The sequence below is a fragment of the Panthera pardus genome, unplaced genomic scaffold (genome assembly GCF_024362965.1).
Source record: "Panthera pardus isolate Hobbes unplaced genomic scaffold, ASM2436296v1 HiC_scaffold_12, whole genome shotgun sequence".
NCBI classification, from domain to species: Eukaryota; Metazoa; Chordata; class Mammalia; order Carnivora; family Felidae; genus Panthera; species Panthera pardus.
The window spans coordinates 60,520,585-60,543,111 of NW_026526677.1; the positions used below are offsets into that span (position 1 = coordinate 60,520,585).

At 38.0% G+C, this 22,527-nt stretch overlaps 1 protein-coding gene across 4 annotated transcripts in view; it reads right to left on the bottom strand.

The window, feature by feature from the left end:
- The window catches only part of GDPD4 (glycerophosphodiester phosphodiesterase domain containing 4), a 182,759-nt gene that overhangs the window by 93,273 nt on the left and 66,959 nt on the right, over positions 1 to 22,527 (bottom strand). For all 4 annotated transcript variants that reach the window (XM_019449913.2, XM_019449912.2, XM_019449914.2 and 1 more), the window contains one exon: positions 21,843 to 21,999. In XM_019449913.2, coding sequence (XP_019305458.2) covers positions 21,843 to 21,999 — 157 coding nt within the window. The remainder of the gene's footprint in view (positions 1 to 21,842; positions 22,000 to 22,527) is intronic.

Consider the following 22,527-nt stretch of genomic DNA (forward strand, 5'->3'; position numbering starts at 1 on the left):
GCATAAGAGACTGTTAAAAACTGAGAACAAACTGAGGGTTGATGGGGGGTGGGAGGGAGGGGAGGGTGGGTGATGGGTATTGAGGAGGGCACCTTTGGGGATGAGCACTGGGTGTTGTATGGAAACCAATTTGAGAATAAATTTCATATATTAAAAAAATAAAAAAAAATAAAGGAGAAACCCAGCAAACCATTATGGAAAACCACCAACCTTAAAAGGTAGACAGAAACACAAGAAAAAAGAAATAATGGAGATACAAAATAATCAGAAAAAAAGATAAAATGTAAGTCCTTACCTATCAGTAATCACCTTAAATGTAAATGGATTGAAGTCACCAATTAAAACACAATTAAGACAAAGAGAGGCTGGATGAATAAAAAAGGAACATACGCTGCCTTTAGGAAGACTCATTTCAGCTCTAAAGACACAAATAGGCTCAAAGTGATGCGGCAGAAGATGATATTCCAAGTAAATAAACAAAAGAAAGCATGTATACCCATATTTCTATCAGACAAAATAGACTTCAAGCCAAAAATGTTAACAAGAGGCAGAAAATAACACTATCTAATGATAAAGGGGTCAATACATGAGGAACACAAAACAATCATAAATATGTGTGGGGGGCCGGGCCCTGGTGCCAAGCTGAGACCGGGTCGAGCTATGTTCCCCGTTGACTCAAGCCAACCCGGTGGTTCCCCATCCCATTCATGTGGGAGGCCGGGCCCCGGCGCCAGGCTGAGACCGGGTAGAGCAACGTTCCCTGTTGACTCAAGCCAACCCGGTGGTTCCCCCTCCCATTCCCCCACTTTCAAGGGCATACGAAAGCCTTGTCAAGGCTGAGAAAGTTAATTCCTGAAGCCTGTGGTCTGCAGGTGTTGGCAGTAATGCTACCTCCCTTTTTCTACCCCGAGTCAGATAGAAACAAACATGGGAACTGTGTTTTGCTAGCAATCTATCAACAAGGTCTTGTGATCCGTTCAGAAAGTTCACAAGGTACACAGAACTAAATGTTTGGCTGGCAGTGATCATGTGAAACCTGTTTATTCTTAGAATGACCTGATCCATAAGAGTTTTATATTATAAAAGATTGTGTACAGCAACAATAAAGCCGTCACTTGGGCCATCAGCCCAGGGGACCCTCCTGTTCCCAAACTTTCTTCTCTCTCTTTTTTCTTGCATTCCCCTACCCTCAGGACCCTGACCTCGGTGTTTGTCACGCCGGTCGCGACAATATGTATGCTTCCATCACCTGAGCACTGTTTTTAAATTTTATTCCAATAGAGTTAACATAGTGTTATGTCAGTTTCAGGCGTACAATATTGTGATTCAACAATTCTATATATTATTCAGTGCTCATGATAAACATACTCGTATTCCCTTTCACGTATTTCACCCACTCCCCAACTAACCTCTCTTCTGGTAACCGTCTACAGTAAAACCTTGGGGTTTTTTTGAGTAACTTGTTCTGTCAGTGTTCTGCAAGATGAGTGAACATTTCTAATTAATTTTAACTTGATAAATGAGCAAAGTCTTGTAATACAAGTAGCACATGACACCAAACATCACGTGATTACAACTGAGCCAATGGTTCTCTCTCTTTCACTGTGGGATTGTGGGCGATTGTCTACCATGCTCAGCCTCGGTGTTTGGCAGAGATCAGTGATATTTCAGAACATTGGAAGGTACCCACAACTAGCACTAGGGTACTTTTTTGTCACTAAAGCACCTATGGGCAGTACTTTGCTTTTCCATACAAAAGTAAGCTTAGGAATGCTTTGCTTCATTCTAGATCATTGGATAGGTTCCTTGCTAAAGTTGCATGAAAACAAAAAAATTCCATTGAGCCAACAGCAGTGATTCCATCAATGATAGTGAAAATTGTCCTACACAATAACCCTCCTCTTTTGCCCCCCTCACACCAGCCATGAAGGTTTTCAAAGATAAGTGGAGATTAATTTATTTTTTTATACATTTTATATTTTATTTATTGTTTTGTATTATATTACAGTATTATAATCATTTTTAATATGAAATTTATTGTCAAATTGGTTTCCATACAACACCCAGTGCTCATCCCAACAAGTGCCCTCCTCAATGCCCACCACCCACTTTCCCCTCCCTCCCACTCCCCATCAACCCTCAGTTTACTCTCAGTTTTCAAGAGCCTCTTATGGTGTGCCTCCCTCCCTCTCTAACTTTTTTTTCCCTTCCCCTCCCCCATGGTCTTCTGTTAAGTTTCTCAGGATCCACATAAGAGTGAAAACATATGGTATCTGTCTTTCTCTGTATGACTTATTTCACTTAGCATAACACTCTCCAGTTCCATCCACGTTGCTACAAAAGGCCAGATTTCATTCTTTCTCATTGCCAAGTAGTATTCCATTGTGTATATAAACCACAATTTCTTTATCCATTCATCAGTTGATGGACATTTAGGCTCTTTACATAATTTGGCTACTGTCAGAAGTGCTGCCATAAACATTGGGGTACAAGTGCCCCTATGCATCAGCACTCCTGTATCACTTGGGTAAATTCCTAGCAGTGCTACTGCTGGGTCATAGGGTAGATGTATTTTTAAGTTATTGAGGATCCTCCACACTATTTTCCAGAGTGGGTGCACCAATTTGCATTCCCTCCAACAGTGCAAGAGGGTTCCCATTTCTCCACATCCTCTCCAGCATCTATAGTCTCCTGATTTGTTCATTGTAGCCACTCTGACTGGTGTGAGGTGATATCTCAGTATGGTTTTGATCTGTATTTCCCTGATGTGGAGTGACGTTGAGCATTTTTTCATGTGCCTGTTGGCCATCTGGATGTCTTCTTTAGAGAAGTGTCTATTCATGTCTTCTGCCCATTTCTTCACTGGATTATTTGTTTTTTGGGTGTGGAGTTTGGTGAGTTCTTTATAGATTTTGGATACTAGCCCTTTGTCCAATAGGTCATTTGCAAATATCTTTTCCTATTCCGTTGGTTGCCTTTTAGTTTTGCTGTTTTCTTTGCAGTGCAGAAGTTTTTATCTTCATGAGGTCCCAATAGTTCATTTTTGCTTCTAATTCCCTTGCCTTTGGGGAGGTGTCAAGTAAGAAATTGCTGCGGCTGAGATCAGAGAGGTTTTTTTTCCTGCTTTCTCCTCTAGGGTTTTGATGGTTTCCTGTCTCACATTCAGGTCCTATATCCATTTTGAGTTTGTTTTTGTGAATGGTGTAAGAAAGTGGTCTTGTTTCCTTCTTCTGCATGTTGCTATCCAGTTCTCCCAGCACCATTTGTTAAAGAGACTGTCTTTTTTCCGTTGGATATTCTTTCCTGCTTTGTCAAAGATTAGTTGGCCATACATTTGTGGGTCCAATTCTGGAGTCTCTATTCTATTCCATTGGTCTATGTGTCTGTTTTTGTGCCAATACCATTCTGTCTTGATGATTACAGCTTTGTAGAGGCTAGAGTCTGGGATTGTGATGCCTCCTGCTTTGGTCTTCTTCTTCAAAATTACTTTGGCTATTCGGGGCCTTTTGTGGTTCCATACAAATTTTAAGATTGCTTGTTCTAGCTTCGAGAAGAATGCTGGTGCAATTTTGATTGGGATTGCATTGAATGTGTAGATTGCTTTGGGTAGTATTGACATTTTGACAATATTTATTCTTCCAATCCATGAGCGTGGAATGTTTTTCCATTTCTTTGTATCTTCTTCAATTTCTTTCATAAGCTTTCTATAATTTTCAGCATACAGATCTTTTACATCCTTGGTTAGGTTTATTCCTACGTATTTTATGCTTCTTGGTGCAATTATGAATGGGATTAGTTTCTTTATTTGTCTTTCTGTTGCTTCACTAATAGTGTATAAGAATGTAACTGATTTCTGTACATTAATTTTGTATCCTGCGACTTTGCTGAATTCATGTATCAGTTCTAGCAGACTTTTGGTGGAGTCTGTCAGGTTTTCCATGTAGAGTATCATGTCATCTGCAAAAAGTGAAAGCTTGACTTCATCTTTGCCAATTCTGATGCCATTGATTTACTTCTGTTATCTGATTGCTGATGCTAGCACTTCCAACACTATGTTAAACAACAGCGGTGAGTGGACATCTCTGTCTTGTTCCTGATCTCAGGTGGAAAGCTCTCAGTTTTTCCCCATTGAGGATGATATTAGCTGTGGGCTTTTCATAAATGGCTTTTATGATGTTTAAGTATATTCCTTCTATCCCGACTTTCTCAAGGTTCTTATTAAGGATGAATTTTGTCAAATGCTTTTTCTGCATCAATTGACAGGATCATATGGTTCTCATCTTTTCTTTTATTAATGTGATGTATCACATTGATTGATGTGTGAATGTTGAACCAGCCCTGCAGCCCAGGAATGGATCCCATTTGATCATGGTGAATAATTCTTTTTATATTCTGTTGAATTCCATTTGCTAGTATCTTGTTGAGAATTTTTGCATTCTTGTTCATCAGGGATATTGGCCTGTAGTTCTCTTTTTTTCACTGGGTCTCTGTCTGGTTTGAGAATCAAAGTAATGCTGGCTTTATAGAATGAGTCTGGAAGTTTTCCTTCCCTTTCTATTTTTTAGAACAGTTTGAGAAGGATAGGTATTATCTCTGTTTTAAATGTGTGGTAGAATTCCCCAGGGAAGCCATCTGGTCCTAGACTCTTATTTGTTGGGAGATTTTTGATAACTGATTCAATTTCTTCACTGGTTAAGGGTCTGTTCAAGTTTTCTATTTCTTCCTGTTTGAGTTTTGGAAGTGTGTGGGTGCTTAGGAATTTGTCCATTTCTTCCAGGTTGTCCAGTTTGTTGGCATATAATTTTTCATAGTATTCCCTGATAACTGCTTGTATCTCTGAGGGATTGGTTGCAATAATTCCATTTTCATTCATGATTTCATCTATTTGGTTCATCTCCCTTTTCTTTTTGAGATGCCTGGCTAGAGGTTTACCAATTTTGTTTATCTTTTCAAAAATCCAACTCTTGGTTTCATTGATCTGCTCTACAGTTTTTTTAGATTCTATATTGTTTATTTCTGCTCTGATCTTTATTATTTCTCTTCTTACACTGGGTTTGGGGTGCTTTATTGTTCTGCTTCTATTTCCTTTAAGTGTGCTGTTAGATTTTGTGTTTGGGATTTTTCATGTTTCTTGAGATAGGCCTGGATTGCAATGTATTTTCCTCTCAGGACTGCCTTCGCTGCATCCCAAAGCGTTTGGATTGTTGTATTTTCATTTTTGTTTGTTTCCATATATTTTTTAACTTCTTCTCTAATTGCCTGGTTGATCCATTCATTCTTTAGTAGGGTGTTCTTTAACCTCCATGCTTTTGGAGGTTTTCCAGACTTTTTCCTATGGTTGATTTCAAGTTTCATAGCATTGTGGTCTGAAAGTGTGCATGGTATGATCTCAGTTCTTTCATACTTATGAAGGGCTGTTTTGTGACCCAGTATGTGATCTATCTTGGAGATTGTTCCATGTGCACTTGAGAAGAAAGTATATTCTGTTGCTTTGGGATGCAGAGTTCTAAATATATCTGTCAAGTCCATCTGATCCAATGTATCATTCAGGGCCCTTGTTTCTTTATTGACCGTGTGTCTAGATGATCTATCCATTGCTGTGAGTGGGGTGTTAAAGTCCCCTGCAATTACCACATTCTTATCAATAAGGTTGCTTATGTTTGTGATTACTTGTTTTATATATTTGGGGGTTCCCATATTCAGCACATAGATATTTATAATTGTTAGCTCTTCCTGATGGATAGACCCTGTAATTATTATATAATGCCCTTCTTCATCTCTTGTTACAGCCTTTAATTTAAAGTCTAGTTTGTCTGATATAAGTATGGCTACTCCAGCCTTTCTTTTGGCTTCCAGTAGCATGATAAATAGTTCTCCATCCCCTCACTTTCAATCTGAAGGTGTCCTCTGGTCTAACCTGAGTCTTTTGTAGACAGAAAATAGATGGGTCTTGTGTTTTTATCCATTCTGATATCCTATGTCTTTTGGTTGGAGCATTTGGTCCATTTACATTCAGTGTTATTATTGAAAGATACGGGTTTAGAGTCATTGTGTCGTCTCTAGGTTTCATGCTTGTAGTGATGTCTCTGGTACTTTTTGGTCCTTGCAACATTTCACTCACAGAATCCCCCTTAGGATCTCTTGTAGGGCTGGTTTAGTGGTGATGAATTCCTTTAGTTTTTGTTTGTTTGGGAAAACCTTTGTCTCTCCTTCTATTCTGAATGACAGATGTGCTGGATAAAGGATTCTTGGCTGCATATTTTTCTGTTCATCACATTGAAGATTTCCTGCCATTCCTTTCTGGCCTGCCAAGTTTCAGTGGATAGGTCTGCTACTACTCTTATGTGTCTACCTTTGTAAGTTAGAGTCTGTTTATCCCTAGTCCTCTGTGCCTCTTGGACTTCAATGCCTTTTTCCTTCCCCAGATCAGGGAAGTTCTTGGCTATGATTTGTTCAAGTACACCTTCAGCCCCTTTGTCTATCTCTTCTTCTTCTGGAATTCCTATGATACAGATATTGTTCCGTTTGATTGCATCACTTAGTTCTCTAATTCTCCCCTCATACTCCTGAATTTTTTTATCTTTTTCTCAGCTTCCTCTTTTTCCATAATTTTATCTTCTAATTCACCTATTCTCTCCTCTGCCTCTTAAATCCATGCTATGTCCACCTCCATTTTATTTTGTTCCTCACTTATAGCATTTTTTAGTTCCTCATGACTATTTCTTTGTCCTTTGATCTCTGTAGCAATAGATTCTCTGTTGTCCTCTATGCTTTTTTCAAACCCAGTGATTCATTTTGTGACTATTATTCTAAATTCTTGTTCTGTTATATCGGTTAAATCAGTTTTGATCAATTTGTTAGCTGTTGCTACTTCCTGGAGTTTCTTTTGAGGAGAATTCTTCTGTTTTGTCATTTTGGGTAGTTCCTGCGGTGTCTCCAAATGGCAGGCCACTTCCCCCTGTGCTGTCAAGTAACTTGTGCTGGTGGGCAGGGCCGCAATCAGACCGGATGTCTGCCCCCAGCCCACCACTGGGGCCACAGTCGGACTGGTGTATAGCTTATCTTCTCCTCTCCCAGGGGCAGGACTCACTGTGGAGTGGTGTGGCCCCTGTCTGGGCTATTTGCACACTGTCAGGCTTGTGGTGCTGCTTCAATACTATCTAGCCAGGGTGGATCCACAAGGTGCACAGGGGCGGAAGGGGCAGGCTTAGCTTGCTTTGCCATCGGTGGTCCCCTGCAGGAGGGGCCCTACAGCACCGGGAGGGAGTCAGGCCTGTCGGAGGGATGGATCCATAGAAGCATAGTGTTGGGCATTTGTCGGTGCAAGCAAGTTCAGTGACAGGAACTGGTTCCCTTGGTATTTCGGCTAGGGGATGGGAGAGGGAAATGGCACTTGCCAGCGCCTTTGTTCCCCTGCTGAGCTGAGCTCTGTCTTCTGGGGCTCAACAACTCTCCCTCCTGGCGTACTCATGCCCTCCCCACTCTCCAAGAGCAGAGCTCTTGACTTTTAACATTCCGGATGTTAAGTCCCACTGGCTGTCAGAACTCACAGAATCCGGCTCCTCTGCTTTTGCAAGCCAGAGTTTGGGGGCTCTGCCTTGCCGGGCAGGCTGCCCCTCCACTGCCCCGGCTCCCTCCTGCCAGTCTGTGAAGCATGCACCCCCCTCTCCGCCCTTCCTACCCTCTTCCATGGGCCTGTTGTCTACGCTTGGCTCCAGAGAGTCTGTTCTGCTAGTCTTCTGGGGGTTTTCTGGGTTATTTAGGTTGATGTGGGTGGAATCTAAGCAATAAGCAGGACAAGGTGAGCCCAGCATCCTCCTACACTGCCATCCTGTTTAATTCATCTGTAGCTTCCCTCCACTCCCTGCACACCTCCTTCTCCCCTGGGACCCTCGGCAGTTATAATCATTTTTATACAAACATTTTGGGGTTGTGGAATGAATCATTATTATTATATCATTCATTATTTTTTATGGAAAAATTAGCTTTGATATACAAGTGTTTTGGAGTACAAGTATGTTTCTGGAATGAATTATACTCGCAAACCAAGATTTTACTTTATTTGGCCTCTATAGTTGAGTTTCTTTTTATGGTTTGTCTCTTTTTATTTTGTTTCTTATATTCTACAGGTATGAGTGAAATAATATGGCATTTGTCTTTCTCTGACTGGCTTATCTCACTTAGCATTATACCCTCTAGATCCATCCATGTTGTTGCAAACAGCAAGATTTCATTTTTTTGTGTGGTTTTGATTTTAGCTATTCAGATAGGTGAGGTGATACCTCATTGTGGTTTTGATTTGCATTTCCCTGATGATGAGTGATGTTAAGCATCTTTTCATGTGTCTGTTGGCCATCTGTCTGTCTTTAGAGAAATGTCTTTCATGCCTTCTGCCCATTTTTAATTGTATTATTATTATTATTATTATTAGTGTTGAGTTGAAGTTCTTTATATATTTGCATTGTACCCTATATTAGATGTACCATTTGTAAATATCTTCTCCCATTCCATAGGTTGCCTTTTAGTTTTGTTTTTCCTTCACTGTGCAGAAGCTTTTTATTTTGATGTAGTCCCTGTAGTTTGTTTTTGCTTTTGTTTCCCTTGTCTCAGTAGACATATCTAGAAAAATGTTGATATGGTCAATGTCAGAGAAATTACTGCCTGTTCTCACTTCTAGGATTTTTGTGGTTTCAGGTCTCACATTTAGGTCCTTAATCCACTTTGAGCCATTTTTATGTATTTATGTAAGAAAGTGGTCCAGTTTCATTCTTTTGCATGTAGCTGACCAGTTTTCCCAACAGCATTTGTTGAAGAGACTGTCTTTTTCCCATTGGATAATCTTTCCTGCTTTGTTGAAGATTAATTGACCGTATAATTGTGGGTTTATTTCTGGGCTTTCTATTCTGTCCTATTGATCTTTGAGTCTATTTCTGTGCCGGTATCATACTGTTTTGATGACTGCAGCTTTGTAATGTAACATGAAGTTCAGGATTGATATGTCCAGTTCTGTTTCTCTTTTTCAAGATTGCTTTGATTATTTTGGGTCTTTTGTGGTTGCATATAAATTTTAGAATTGTTTAGGAGGAACCAATATGGCAGAACAGCATGGAAGTTTTTTGTGTGTCTTGCATCTATGAAATACAGCCAGACCAACACTAAACCATCCTACACACCTATAAAACTGGTTGGAGGATTAACACAACAATCTGTACAACATGTACCACAGAATTCAGCAGGTACGTGGCATGGAGAGGTGAACTTGGGGAGAGAGAAGCTGGCAGCGGGCAGGGAGCCGCCTTTGCAAATGGAGAGAGGATGGAGACTGGGGCAGGGGAGAATACGGGAAAAGCACCCCTTCCCAAAAGCAGATGGAGAGAAAGTGGAAAATTGGAAACAGCCACAGGGACTAAACTAAAAAGGGAGAAAGGAGAAAGGAGAGGGTTTAAATTCCATTAGGACTGTAAACAAGGGGAGCACAGAGTCTGCAACTCCGCAGCTCGATACCTGGCTTCTCTGGTGAGAAGGGTGAAACTCCAGGAATAGAATGGGGTCCAGGAGGTTCTTGGGCCACATGGGGAAAAGCGGTTCCACTGCTGGAAGGGCATTTGGTAGAGACTGTTGAAGTCACCTGATCCAAGAAGACCCCAGAAAATGGCCACATTCACTGGTGCTGGAACAAGGTCGTTAAGGGAGAAGCCTGGTGCCAGATGCGTGTTGTGATTTTCCATAATCCCTGAAACGCTGCTGCTACACTATCTTGTGAACTTTTTCTGGGGCGGGCTGGCACCTGGCTGCAGTCTCGGTGCACCGGCAGCAGCAGGGTCCCACAAGCGTTCCTGGGTGCAGCTGGCATTCAGCCATTGCTCAGTGAGACCTTCCTGCAGAGGGGCAGAATGGGTCAAAGCCGCAGTCCTTCAGAAGTAAGGGGCCTGGGAAAACAGCCGCATCTGAGACAAAACTTGGGAGAGAGGTACTGCCTGGGGCTTCGTCATGGACAGTGAGGAAGCGGGGAGTGGTCAAAAGTTGAACAGAGAACACGGGTGCTCTGACTGGAGAAAACACAGTTCCCATACTAGAGACTGGGTAGCTGGGTGACGCAATTTTCACTGCTCCCGCGCATGCGCACACGCATCTAAGAGGGCTGCAACAATCCACCCCAGTAGGCTAGCAGCACCCTCTAGTGGAGAACGGAGCTGTTGCACTGAGCCCCAGCCAACTGGGCCAACCTCGCTCTCAGGAACACAGGTATCACCACCTGCTTAGTTTGTGGACTATAAAGCACTACACAGTCTGACTTCTGGGGGAAAAAGAAGTAATTTCAGTCCTATTTCAATCTGCTAGCAGGTCCATCAATTCAATTTTCTTTTTTTTTGTTTTACACTATTCTTTTTCTTGAATACAGAAAGAGAAAAAAATCATTTTTATTTTCAAATTTATTAAAAATATTTTTTTTACTATATTTTTAACTTTTGTGTAAATTTTTTCAAATTCAATTTACTTTCATCATTCTATTTTAGTCTACTTCAGTGTATTCACCTTTACAAATTTTCAAGCGATTTCCTTGTTTTCTTTTTCCCTTTTTTGTTTCTTTTCTTTTTCTTGAATGCAGAAAGTTAAAAACTTCATTTTTAGTTTGAATTTCTATTAAAAATATTTTTCTTTAATTTTTTTAACTATATATATATTTTTGCTTTTATGTAAATTTTTTTCAAATTCTAGTTTACTTCCATCATTTTATTTTAGTCTACTACTGTGTATTCACTTTTTCAAATTTTCAAATGATTTCATTTTTTTCTTTTTTCTCTTTTTTGGTTTTTTTCCCTTTTATCGAAAACAGAGAAAAAAATTAATTTTTATTAAAAATATTTTTATTTTTTTTCCTACTATGTTCTCTACTTTTGTGTAAATTTTTTCAAATTCTATTTTACTCCCATCATCTCATTTTAGTCTACTTCAGTGTATTCATTTTTTCAAATTCTCAAATGATTTCCTTTTTCCCGCCTTTTCTCTAATCTGTCAAACCACTTTCAATACCCAGACCAAACACACCTAGGATCTAGCATCATTTATTAGATTTTGTGTCTGTGTGTATGTTTAAGTTTTTAATTTTAATATTTTTTAATTTTAATTTTTCTATCTTAATTTTCCTACCTCATTAATTCCTTTTCTCCCTTCAAAATGAGAAAATGAAGCAATTCACCCCAAAAGAAAGAACATGAAGAAACAACAGCCAGGGATTTAACTAACACAGATACAAGCAAGATGTCTGAATCAGAATTTAGAATCACAATAATAAGAATATTAGCTGGAGTTGAAAATAGATTAGAATCCCTTTCTGCAGATATAAAAGAAGTAAAAAATCATCCATCTTAGAAAGGACCAGAGAACACCACCAGACACTCCAACTCTACAAGCATCATAATGGCAATACATTCATATCTTTCAGTACTCACTCTAAACGTCAATGGACTCAATGCTCCAATCAAAAGATATAGGGTAACAGAATGGATAAGAAAACAAGATGAATCTATATGCTGTTTACAAGAGACCCACTTTAGACCTACAGACACCTTCAGATTAAAAGTAAGGGGATGGAGAACCATCTATCATGCTAATGGTCAACAAAAGAAAGCCAGAATAGCCATACTTATATCATACAATCTAGACTTTAAAATACTGTATCAAGAGATGAAGAAGGGCATTATATCATAATCAAGGGGTCTATTCACCAAGAAGACCTAACAATTGTAAACATTTATGTGCCAAATGTAGAAGCACCCAAATATATAAATCAATTAATCACAAACATAAAGAAACTCATCGACAGTAATATCATAACAGTAGAAGACTTCAACACCCCACTCACAGCAATGGACAGATCATCTAATCAAAAAATCAACAAGGAAACAATGGCTTTGAATGACATACTGGACCAGATGGACTTAACAAACATATTCAGGACATTTCATCTTAAAGCAGAATATACATTCTTCTCCAGTGCACATGGAACATTCTCCAGAATAGACCATATACTGGGACACAAATCAGCCCTAAGTACAAAAAGATCAAGATCATACCATGCATATTTTCAGACCACAACACTATGAAACTCGAAATCAACCACAAGAAAAAATTTGGAAAGGTAACAAACACTTGGAGACTGAAGAACATCCTACTAAAGAATGAATGGGCTAACCAAGAAGTTAAAGAGGAAATTAAAATGTATATGGAAGTCAATGAAAATGATAACACCACAGCCCAAAACCTCTGGGACGCAGCAAAGACGGTCATAAGAGGAAAGCATATAGCAATCCAGGCCTTCCTAAAGAAGGAAGAAAGATCTCAGATACACAACCTAACCTTATGCCTTAAGGAGCTGGAAAAAGAACAGCAAATAAAACCCAACACCAGAAGAAGACAGGGAATAATAAAGATTAGAGCAGAAATTAATGCTATTGAAACAAAAAAACAAAACAAAAAAAACAAAAACAAAACAGTAGAACAGATCAATGAAACCAGAAGCTGGTTCTTTGAAAGAATTAACAAAAATAATTAAACCAATAGTCAGTTTGATCAAAAAGAAAAAGGAAAGGACCCAAATAAATAAAATCAAGAATGAAGAGGAGAGATCACAACCAACACAGCAGAAATAAAAACAATAATAAGAGAATATTATGAACAATTACATGCCAATAAAATGGGCAATCTGGAAGAAATAGGCAAATTCCTAGAAACATATACACTACCAAAACTGAAACAGGAAGAAATAGAAAATTTGAACAGACCCATAACCAGTAAGGAAATTGAGTTAGTAATCAAAAGTCTGCCAAAAAACAAGAGTCCGGGGCCAGATGGCTTTCCAGGGGAATTCTACCAAACATTTAAGGAAGAATTAACACCTATTCTCTTGAAGCTGTCCCAAAAAACAGAAATGGAAGGAAAACTTCCAAACTCTCACCACTCTCGCCATGTTATTCAACATAGTATTGGAAGTCTTAGCCTCTGCAATGAGACAACACAAAGAAATAAAAGACATCCAAATTGGCCAGGAGGAGGTCAAACTTTCACTCCTTGCAGATCACATGATACGCTATGGAAAACCCAAAAGATTCCACCAAAAAACTGCTAGAATTGATTCATGAAGTCAGCAAAGTTTCAGGATATAAAATCAACGCACAGAAATCAGTTGCATTCCTATATACCGACAATGAAGCAACAGGAAAAGAAATCAAGGAATCGATCCCATTGACAGTTGCACTAAAACCCATAAAATACCTAGGAATAAATCTAACCAAAGAGGTGAAAAATCTATATGCTGAAAACTATAGAAAGCTTGTGAAAGAAATTGAAGAAGACAGAAAAAAATGGAAAAAGATTCCATGCTCCTGGATAGGAAGAACAAATATTGTTAAAATGTCAACACTACACAAAGCAATCTACATATTCAATGCAATCCCTATCAAAATAACACCAGCATTTTTCACAGAGCTAGAACAAATAATCCTAAAATTTATATGGAACAACAAAAGACCCCAAATAGCCAAAGCAACCTTAAAAAAGAAAACCAAAGCAGGAGGCATCACAATCCCAGACTTCAAGCTATACTACAAAGCTGTAATCATCAAGACAGTATGGTACTGGCACAAGAACAGACACTCAGATCAATGGAACAGAATAGAGAACCCAGAAATGGACCCACAAACGGATGGCCAACTAATCTTTGACAAAGCAGTAAAGAATATCCAATAGAATAAAGACAGTCTCTTCAGCAAGTGGTTTTGAGAAAACTGGGCAGCGACATGCAGAAGAATGAACCTGGACCACTTTCTTACACCATACACAAAAATAAACTCAAAATGTATGTAAGACCTAAATGTAAGACAGGAAGCCATCAAAATCCTTGAGGAGAAAGCAGGCAAAAACTTCTTTGACCTGGGCCACAGCAACTTCTTACTCAACACATCTCCAGAGGCAAGGGAAACAAAAGAAAAATGAAATAGTGGGACCTCATCAAAATAAAAAGCTTCTGCACAGTGAAGGAAAAAATCAGCAAAACTAAAAAGCAACCAACAGAATGGGAGAAGATATTTGCAAATGACATATCAGATAAAGGGTTAGTATCCAAAATCTACAAAGAACTTTTCAAACTCAACACCCAAAAAACAAAGAATCCAGTGAGGAAATGGGCAAAAGACACGAATAGGCACTTCTCCAAAGAAGACATCCAGATGGTCAACCGACACATGAAAAAATGCTCAACATCACTCATCACCAGGGAAATACAAATCAAAACCACAATGAGATACCACCTCACACCTGTCAGAATGGCTAACATTAACAACTCTGGCAACAACAGATGTTGGCAGGGATGCTGAGAAAGAGGATGTCTTTTGCATCATTGGTGGGAATGCAAGCTGGTGCAGCCACTCTGGAGAACAGTATGGAGGTTCCTCAAAAAACTAAAAACAGAACTACCCTACAACCCAGCAATTGCACTACTAGGCATCTATCCAAGGGATACAGGTGTGCTGTTTCGAAGGGACACATGCACCCCCATGTTCACAGCAACACTATCAACAATAGCCGAAGTATGGAAAGAGCCCAAATGTCCATTGATGGATGAATGGCTAAAGAAAAAGTGGTATATCTATACAATGGAGTATTACTCGGCAATCAAAAAGAATGAAATCTTGCCATTTGCAGCTATGTGGATGGAACCAGAGGGTATTCTGCTAAGTGAAATTAGAGTAAGAGAAAAATCATGACTTCACTCCTATGAGGACTTTAAGAGACAAAACAGATGAACATAAGGGAAGGGAAACAAAAATAATATAAAAACAGGAAGGGGGACAAAACAGAAGAGACTCATAAATATGGAGAACAAACTGAGGGTTACAGGAAGGGTTGTGGGAGGAGGGATTGGCTAAATGGGTAAGAGGCACTAAGGAATCTACTCCTGAAATCATTGTTGCACTATATGCTAAGTAATTTGGATGTAAATTTAAAAAAAAATAAAAAATAAAACAAGTTAAAAAATAAAATAAAAAAGAATTGTTTGTACTATTTCTGTGAAAAATGCTGTTGGTATTTTGATAGGGACTGCATTAAATCTGTAGATTGCTTTGGACAGTATAGATATTTTAACAATGTTTGTTCTTCTAATCCATGAGCATGGAATGTCTTTCCATTTGTTTGTGTCACCTTCCATTTCTTTTATCACTTTTATAGCTTTCAGAGTTGTGTCTTTCACTTCCTTGGTTAAGTTTATTACTAGGTACTTTTTTATTTTTGGTGCAACTGTAAAAGGGATTGTTTTCTTAATTTCTCTTTCTGCCACTTCATTATTAATGTATTCCTGTCTATTGATTTTGTATCCTGCAACCTTACTGAATTCATTCATTACTTCTATTAGTATTTTTGGTGGAGGCTTTCAAGTTTTCTATATATAGTATCATGCCATCTGCAAATTGTGACAGTACTTCTTCCTTACCAATTTGGATGTCTTTGGTTTATTTATTTGTTTATTTATTTATGTAGGCGGGGGGGAGGTCTGGTTGCTGTGGCTAAGATTTCCAGTACTACGTTGAATAAAAGTGATGAGAGTGGGCATCCTTGTCTTGCTCATGATCTTATAGAAAAAACTCTTCAGTTTTTTGCCAGTATAATGTTCACTGTGAGTTTTTCATAGATGGCCTTTATTATGTTGAGGTATGTTCCCTTTAAACCTACTTTGTTGAGGACTTTTATCATGAATGGATGTTGTACTCTGTCAAATGCTTTTATGCATCTATTAAAATGATATGGTTTTTATCCATTCTCTTGTTGATGTGACGTACCATGATGATTGATTTGCAAATACTGAACCACCCCTGCATACTAGGAATAAATCAGACTTGATTGTGGTGAGTGATTTTTTTAATGTATTATTGGATTCAGTTTGATAATATTTTGTTGAGTATTTTTATATCTATGTTCATCAGAGATCCTGGCCTATAGTTGTTTTTTTTTTTTTTTTATAGTGTCTTTATCTGGTTTTGGTATGAGGGTAATGCTGGCTTCATATAATGAATTTGGAAGCTTTCCTTCCTCTTCTATTTTTTGGAATATTTTGAGAAGAATAGGTATTAAGTCTTCTTTAAACATTTAGTAGAATTCACCTGTGAAGCTGTCTGGTCTTGGACTTTTGTTGTTGGAAAATTTTTGATTACTAATTCAATTTCATTGCAGGGAATTTGTTCAAATTTTCTATTTCTTCCTGCTTCAATTTTGGTAGGTTGTATGTTTCTAGGAATTTATCCCATTTCTTCTAGGTTGTCCAATATGCTGGCATATAATTTTGTATTCTTTCATAATCCTTCATATTACTCTGGTGTCAGTTGTTATTTCTCCTCTTTAATTTCTGAATTTTGTTTATTCTTTTGTGGTTTTTTTTGATGAGTCTGAAAAACCTTTAGTTTTTCAATTTTGTTGATCTTTTCAAAGGACAAGCTCCTGGTTTCACTGATTTTTTCTATTGTTTTTTGGTTTCTATTTCAATTATTTCTGCTCTGATCTCTATTCTTTCCATCCTTCTACTGGTTTGGGGTCTTGTTCTTCTTTTTCTATTTCCTTTAGGTGTAAGGTTAGGTTGTTTATTGGAAATTGTTTTTGTTTCTGGAAGTAGGTTTGTATTGGTATAAACTTCCCTCTTAGAACTGCTTTTGCTGCATCCAAAGGTGTTGGACCATTGTGTTTTCATTTTAATTTGTTTCCACATATTTTTTCATTTCCTCTTTGTTGACCCATTTTTTATTAGCATGTTATTTAACCTCCATGTATTTGTGTTCATTCCAGCTTTGTTTTTCTTGTGGTTGATTTCTAGTTTTTTAGTGTTGTGGTCAAAAGAAGCACGATATGACTTAGATCATTTTGAATTTGTTGGGGCTTGTTTTTTGGCCTAATATGTGAACTATTCTGGAAAATGCTCCATATGCACTTGAGAAGAATGTGTATTCTACTATTCTGGGATAGAATGTTCTGAATATATCTGTTACATCTATCTAATCCAGTATGTCATTCAAAGGCACTGTTTCTTTGTTAACTTTTTGTTTGGATGATCTATCCATTGATGCAAATAGGGTGTTAAAGTCCCCTACTATTATTGTATTATGATCAATTAGTTCCTTTATGTTTGTTATTAGTTGCTTTATGTATTTGGTTGCTTTCATGTTGAGTGCATAAATATTTATAATTGTTGTATCTTCTTACTGGATCGTTCCCTTTATGATTATGTAGTATTCTTCTTTGTCTCTTGTTATGGTCTTGTTTTAAAATCAGTTTTGTCTGTGGACACCTGGGTGGCTCAGTCGGTTAAGCATCCAACTTCAGCTCAGGTCACGATCTTGCATTTGTGAGTTCAAGCCCTGCGTCGGACTGTGTGCTGACAGCTCAGAGCCTGGAGCCTGCTTCAGATTCTGTGTCTCCCTCTCTATCTGCCCTCCCCTGCTCATGCTCTGTCTCCCTCTCTCTCTCAAAAATAAAATAAACATCAAAAAAATTTTTTAATCAATTTGTCTGATATAAGTATTGTTACCTGGCTTTCTTTTCATTTCCATTTGCATGATAAATGCTTTTCCATCCCTTCACTTTCATTCTGCATGTGTCTTTAGGTCTGAAGTGAGTCTCTTATAGGCAGCATATAGATGGGTCTTGTGCTTTTATCTATTTTGTCACCCTATGTCTTTTGATTGGAGCATTTAGTCTATTTACATTCCAAGTAATTATTGATAGTTGTGTACTTATTGATATTTTTTTTAAGTTTTATTTATTTATTTTGAGAAACAGAGAGACAGTGAGAGAGTATGGGTAGGTGCAGAGCGAGGGGGAGAGACAGAATCCCAAGCAGGCTCTGTGCTCAATTTGGAGCCTGACGCAGGGCTTGATTTCATGATTGTGAGATTTTGCCCTGAGCCAGTATCAAGAGTTGGATGCTTACCTGACTGAGCCACCCAGGCATCCCACTTACTGCTATTTTAAAATCTATTTTAACTTTTCTCTGTTATACTTGGGCAAAAAATTATTTGTATTTAGTATCTTGTTCTCACTGACTCCACAGAATTCAGATATAATTACTTTTTATTGAGTCTCTACTTTTCATGGCACTGCAGTCATTTACAGAAGTTGAATAAAAATCTGTCCTCCTTTTCACTCAGATATAATTTAACAAACTGTGCAATCAGGGCCAAACCTAGAGGATCATATTTAAGAATATATTCCATTCAATCAGATATGAAAGTCCCCAGTCTCTGTTTAGGACATAGATGTGACTGATATTTGAAATCCATGCTCATAAGTCTTCCTAAGCAAACTTGTATCTGTTGTCGCACACTGCCCCAGCATTACAAGTAGTAAGAAAGGTCACTGCCTAGCAGAAGGAATTTGTCCACAGTTGTAGGCATACAGGTCAAAACTGGTAGAAATGAATTTCTTATTTTATAAATAATAATGATGAAAAGAGCTCTAGAATGATAGGGACTATTAAAAATAAAATTTTGGATTCTGTACATAATCTCCAGACAGAACTTAATTTGACAGACTTAGCTGTTGTTTAACACAATCTGGCTCTAGATTTGCTGATTATACAACAAGGATCCTTATGTGTGTTAAATGACCCTTCTTACTAAAGTTATGTAAATTAATAAAGCTAAATAACACAATAAAGCTAACAATAACACACTGAGCCCAGACTCTAAGTAATCTATAGATGTTAATTATGAATACAAAAAGAGACTGTTCAATTATTCGGACTAGAAACAAGGCAAAAAGTTGATTGCTGGACCATACAGTGTCACATTAGCACATTCTTTAACAAACCCATCTAAGGGTCAACAGATTCTTAGGGGAATGAATTTACCTTTGTTTGAATTACTATTTACTACTGATTAAGGCAACACTATGGAAAGTTCGATGTTAGCTTGTGGAAAACTGATAAAAATGTAAATGATTTTTGTCCAGTAGAGACACAAATGATTTTTTCTGGTAGAGAAGATAACTCCAAAGGTATAGTTTATTGTAACTTAGTTAATATACTAAGTTTGTATCTAACTTAGCAATCTAATTTCAGCATTTCTTTGTTGCGCTGACTATATGCATGTTGGTTTGTCACTTCTCTTTTGAGTGGGTTTTGCCATCCTGCTTTGTTCTCTCATTTATGTGCTAAATAAAATTTACGCTCACTATCTAGTTGCATGAGAATTATATTTTTATCATTTTGAGAATTATACTTTCACAAAAGGATATAAGAAAACTACAGAAATGTTGGTTTTTCTGGAGAAACAGGAACTCAGCTGAGCTTTCAGGAATAATTACCAGCACTTTTCTATTTTTATTTCATTATCGATCAGATTAACGATTTAATTTTCACCAAGAATCTAAAGAATAATAAATATACTAACAAATAGTGATCAACTCACCACCATCATCTTTCCACAATTATACAAATCCAATGAAGAGTGACCTGAATAATCTTTACAAAGAAAACCAATCTCTTTGCTATGAAAAAGTATCCAAATATCCAAACCTTTTAAATCACATGCCAATACCACTTAAACCACCCCTGACTGCACAGCATGCAAGCAAAGAAAACATCACCATTAAATCTAAAAATAAGGCCCCCTAGATAACCATATTTGAACTCCAGGTTTCAGGATACTCCCCAGTAGCCATAGTAATAGTATAACTAAATAGTGTAAGCCTGCCACCTAAATATGCTAAAATAAAACTATCAATCCTAAAAAAAATCCACAAAAATGTATTACAATAACATATCCAACCCTACCACTGAAAATAAGTAAGAATTTATGAGCCATACATTATACATCAGAAACAGTATCAGCCTTTTCATCTGGAACACATTTGCCAAAACATTAACTATGGCTAACTAATCTAATATATACATTCTTTTTTTTTTATTTTTTTTTTAACGTTTATTTATTTTTGAGACAGAGAGAGACAGAGCATGAACGGGGGAGGGTGAGAGAGAGGGAGACACAGAATCCGAAACAGGCTCCAGGCTCTGAGCTGTCAGCACAGAGCCCGACACAGGGCTCGAACTCACAGACCGCGAGATCATGACCTGAGCCGAAGTCGGCCGCCTAACCGACTGAGCCACCCAGGCGCCCCTCTAATATATACATTCTAATGGAACATCGCTAGTTTGTATGTGTCTATTTATTCATGTATGATGAGACACACAAAGAGCCTACATACACACAGAAACCTGGAATATCAGAGTAATCTTATTATTTTCACAGATGGAAACAGTATTTATAGGCTATGTACCCCTATAAGAACAAGTTTTCTGAGAAGATACAGTAATTACAAATCCACTTTCAGCTATCTCTTCTATTAACACTAGTTAATAGAATGAAATTGAAATGGGTAAGTCTATTTTTACATAATGCTTTACTTAACACCATTTTTACATGAAAAAGGATCCAGTAAATTATCAAGATTAATATCAAATATAAGTAAAATTCCAGTCTACCCCAATACACAATTAAAAATACCTTAAGACTTACTTTCCTAATTATAATTACCTGATAAGAGAGTTATTACAACAGCTGACTCCATACCACACTATATCTGATGCTACAGGTGCTAGCAATATGAATGCCTGCTCTCTGCCATGCTCAGATGTTTATTTTCAAAATCAAATTCTCAAAGGAATATATTTGATTGGTATAACTTAGGTTACATGGATTCCCTCTAGACATATTATTAGCTGAAAACTGTAAGCTGTTTTGTTTTCTTTAATATTTTTGAGAAGGCAGGTTTGATCTTGACCATTTGCAAATCTGACCTTTTATTTTAGCTACTTTAAAATACTCAGGATAATTCTAAACTCTCTAACTCTATAGTTATTTAAGCACTGCTATAATCTCCTCTCAGCATGTTTTCTGAGGTTGTTCTCCAAATCTATCTCCCATCTCCTCCCTACCTCCCTTCTCTCTTTCCTTCCCTCTATCTTTCTCTTCCTCTTTCATGCGTGCACACATGCACACCATTTTTACTCTTGTTCCTGTATACTGTAATCTCTGAAACACATCATCATCATTGCCCATGGTTCCCATTAATAATGATCTTTCCTCTGATCAAATGATACCTTTGCATGAAGTATTCTTTAACTCTCTCCAGTGGAAGCATTCACTCTTGTCTTTAAACTACACTGTATACAGCAATGCTTTATATTTTACCACACCTTTACTAGGCTATTTATCTCCTTCTTCAAGATTCCCCTAACTCCATCCCTCAGACTGAATTAGAAGTTGCTCTTGTGTGCTCCTAAGCAATCTGACTCTAGTTTAGTACTTATCACAGTGTACTGTAATTGTCTCTTCTAGCCTGTGAACTCCATCAGGGCTGAGAATGTGTTTATTCGCCATTGTATTCCACATACCTAGTACCCAAAAGGTACACAATAAATATTTATTGAATGATAAAAAGGAGTCAAGCCCAAATATGTTTCCCAGTATGCCTCATCTATAATTGTGAGCTACTCAAAATGCCTAGGAAAATGCTATGTACAATGTAGATACACTGAAAGTTTATGAGATGCTTGGATAAAAAGGAATTAAATGACAAAAGTAAGTTGGCAAGTTCATCTTCAGAATTTTTAGTGAATATAGAAAGTAGCAGTCAGACCGGGTGCATTTCTGGAAAAGCCCTCCTGTCAATGCTACAGTTCTGCTACCAAACGGGGATGAAATCTTGTGTATGCTTGTCTTTATTTCTAGGAGAAGCATATGACTTCGTACAGTAGAGGGATTCAGTACAGGTTTGTTGAGCTGGGGAATGTGTCTTACCTGTGACTGTACAAACCATTTGCCTGCGTTCAGAGTCGACAGGAAACTCCACAGGAAGAAGCTAGAATGTGTGATGGAGGCATTTGGCTGGACGTTCCTAATATTGGTTGTTCTTCTCAGGTCATTGTCATGCATGAGAAAAGGCACCTGATCATAACTGCGGGCAGAAGGGGAAAAGAAGAGGGAGATAGGCTGAACTCAGCCACCTTGGTGGACAGAGTTTCTCAGAAAGCCCATCAATGTCACAAGTCTTACTGGGGTTCCTTACTCCCTCCCAAATGAGGGTGCCTGGGTTCGTCAATTGGTTAAGCATCCAATTCTTGATCTCGGCTCCTGTCATGATCTCACGGTTCATGAAATCAAGACCCGCATCTAGCTCTGTGCTGACAGCACAGAGCTTGCTTGGGACTCTCTCTCTGCACCTTTCTGTCTGTCTGTCTGTCTGTCTCTCTCCCTCAAAATAAATAAACTGCAAAAAATTTTTTTGAAAAAAAAAACACTTCAAAAATGAAAGAAAAGAGGTTGCTGGGGAAATGGCAGAGTAGGAAGCACCAGGAATCTGTAGCTCCACCAACTACCAACAATTGTACTGGCAGACTCCGTCTAATATAACTATTTTGGAACTCTGGAATATACTAAAAGCTTACAACTTCCATAGGAAGGCTTGCACATAAATCAGGGTTAA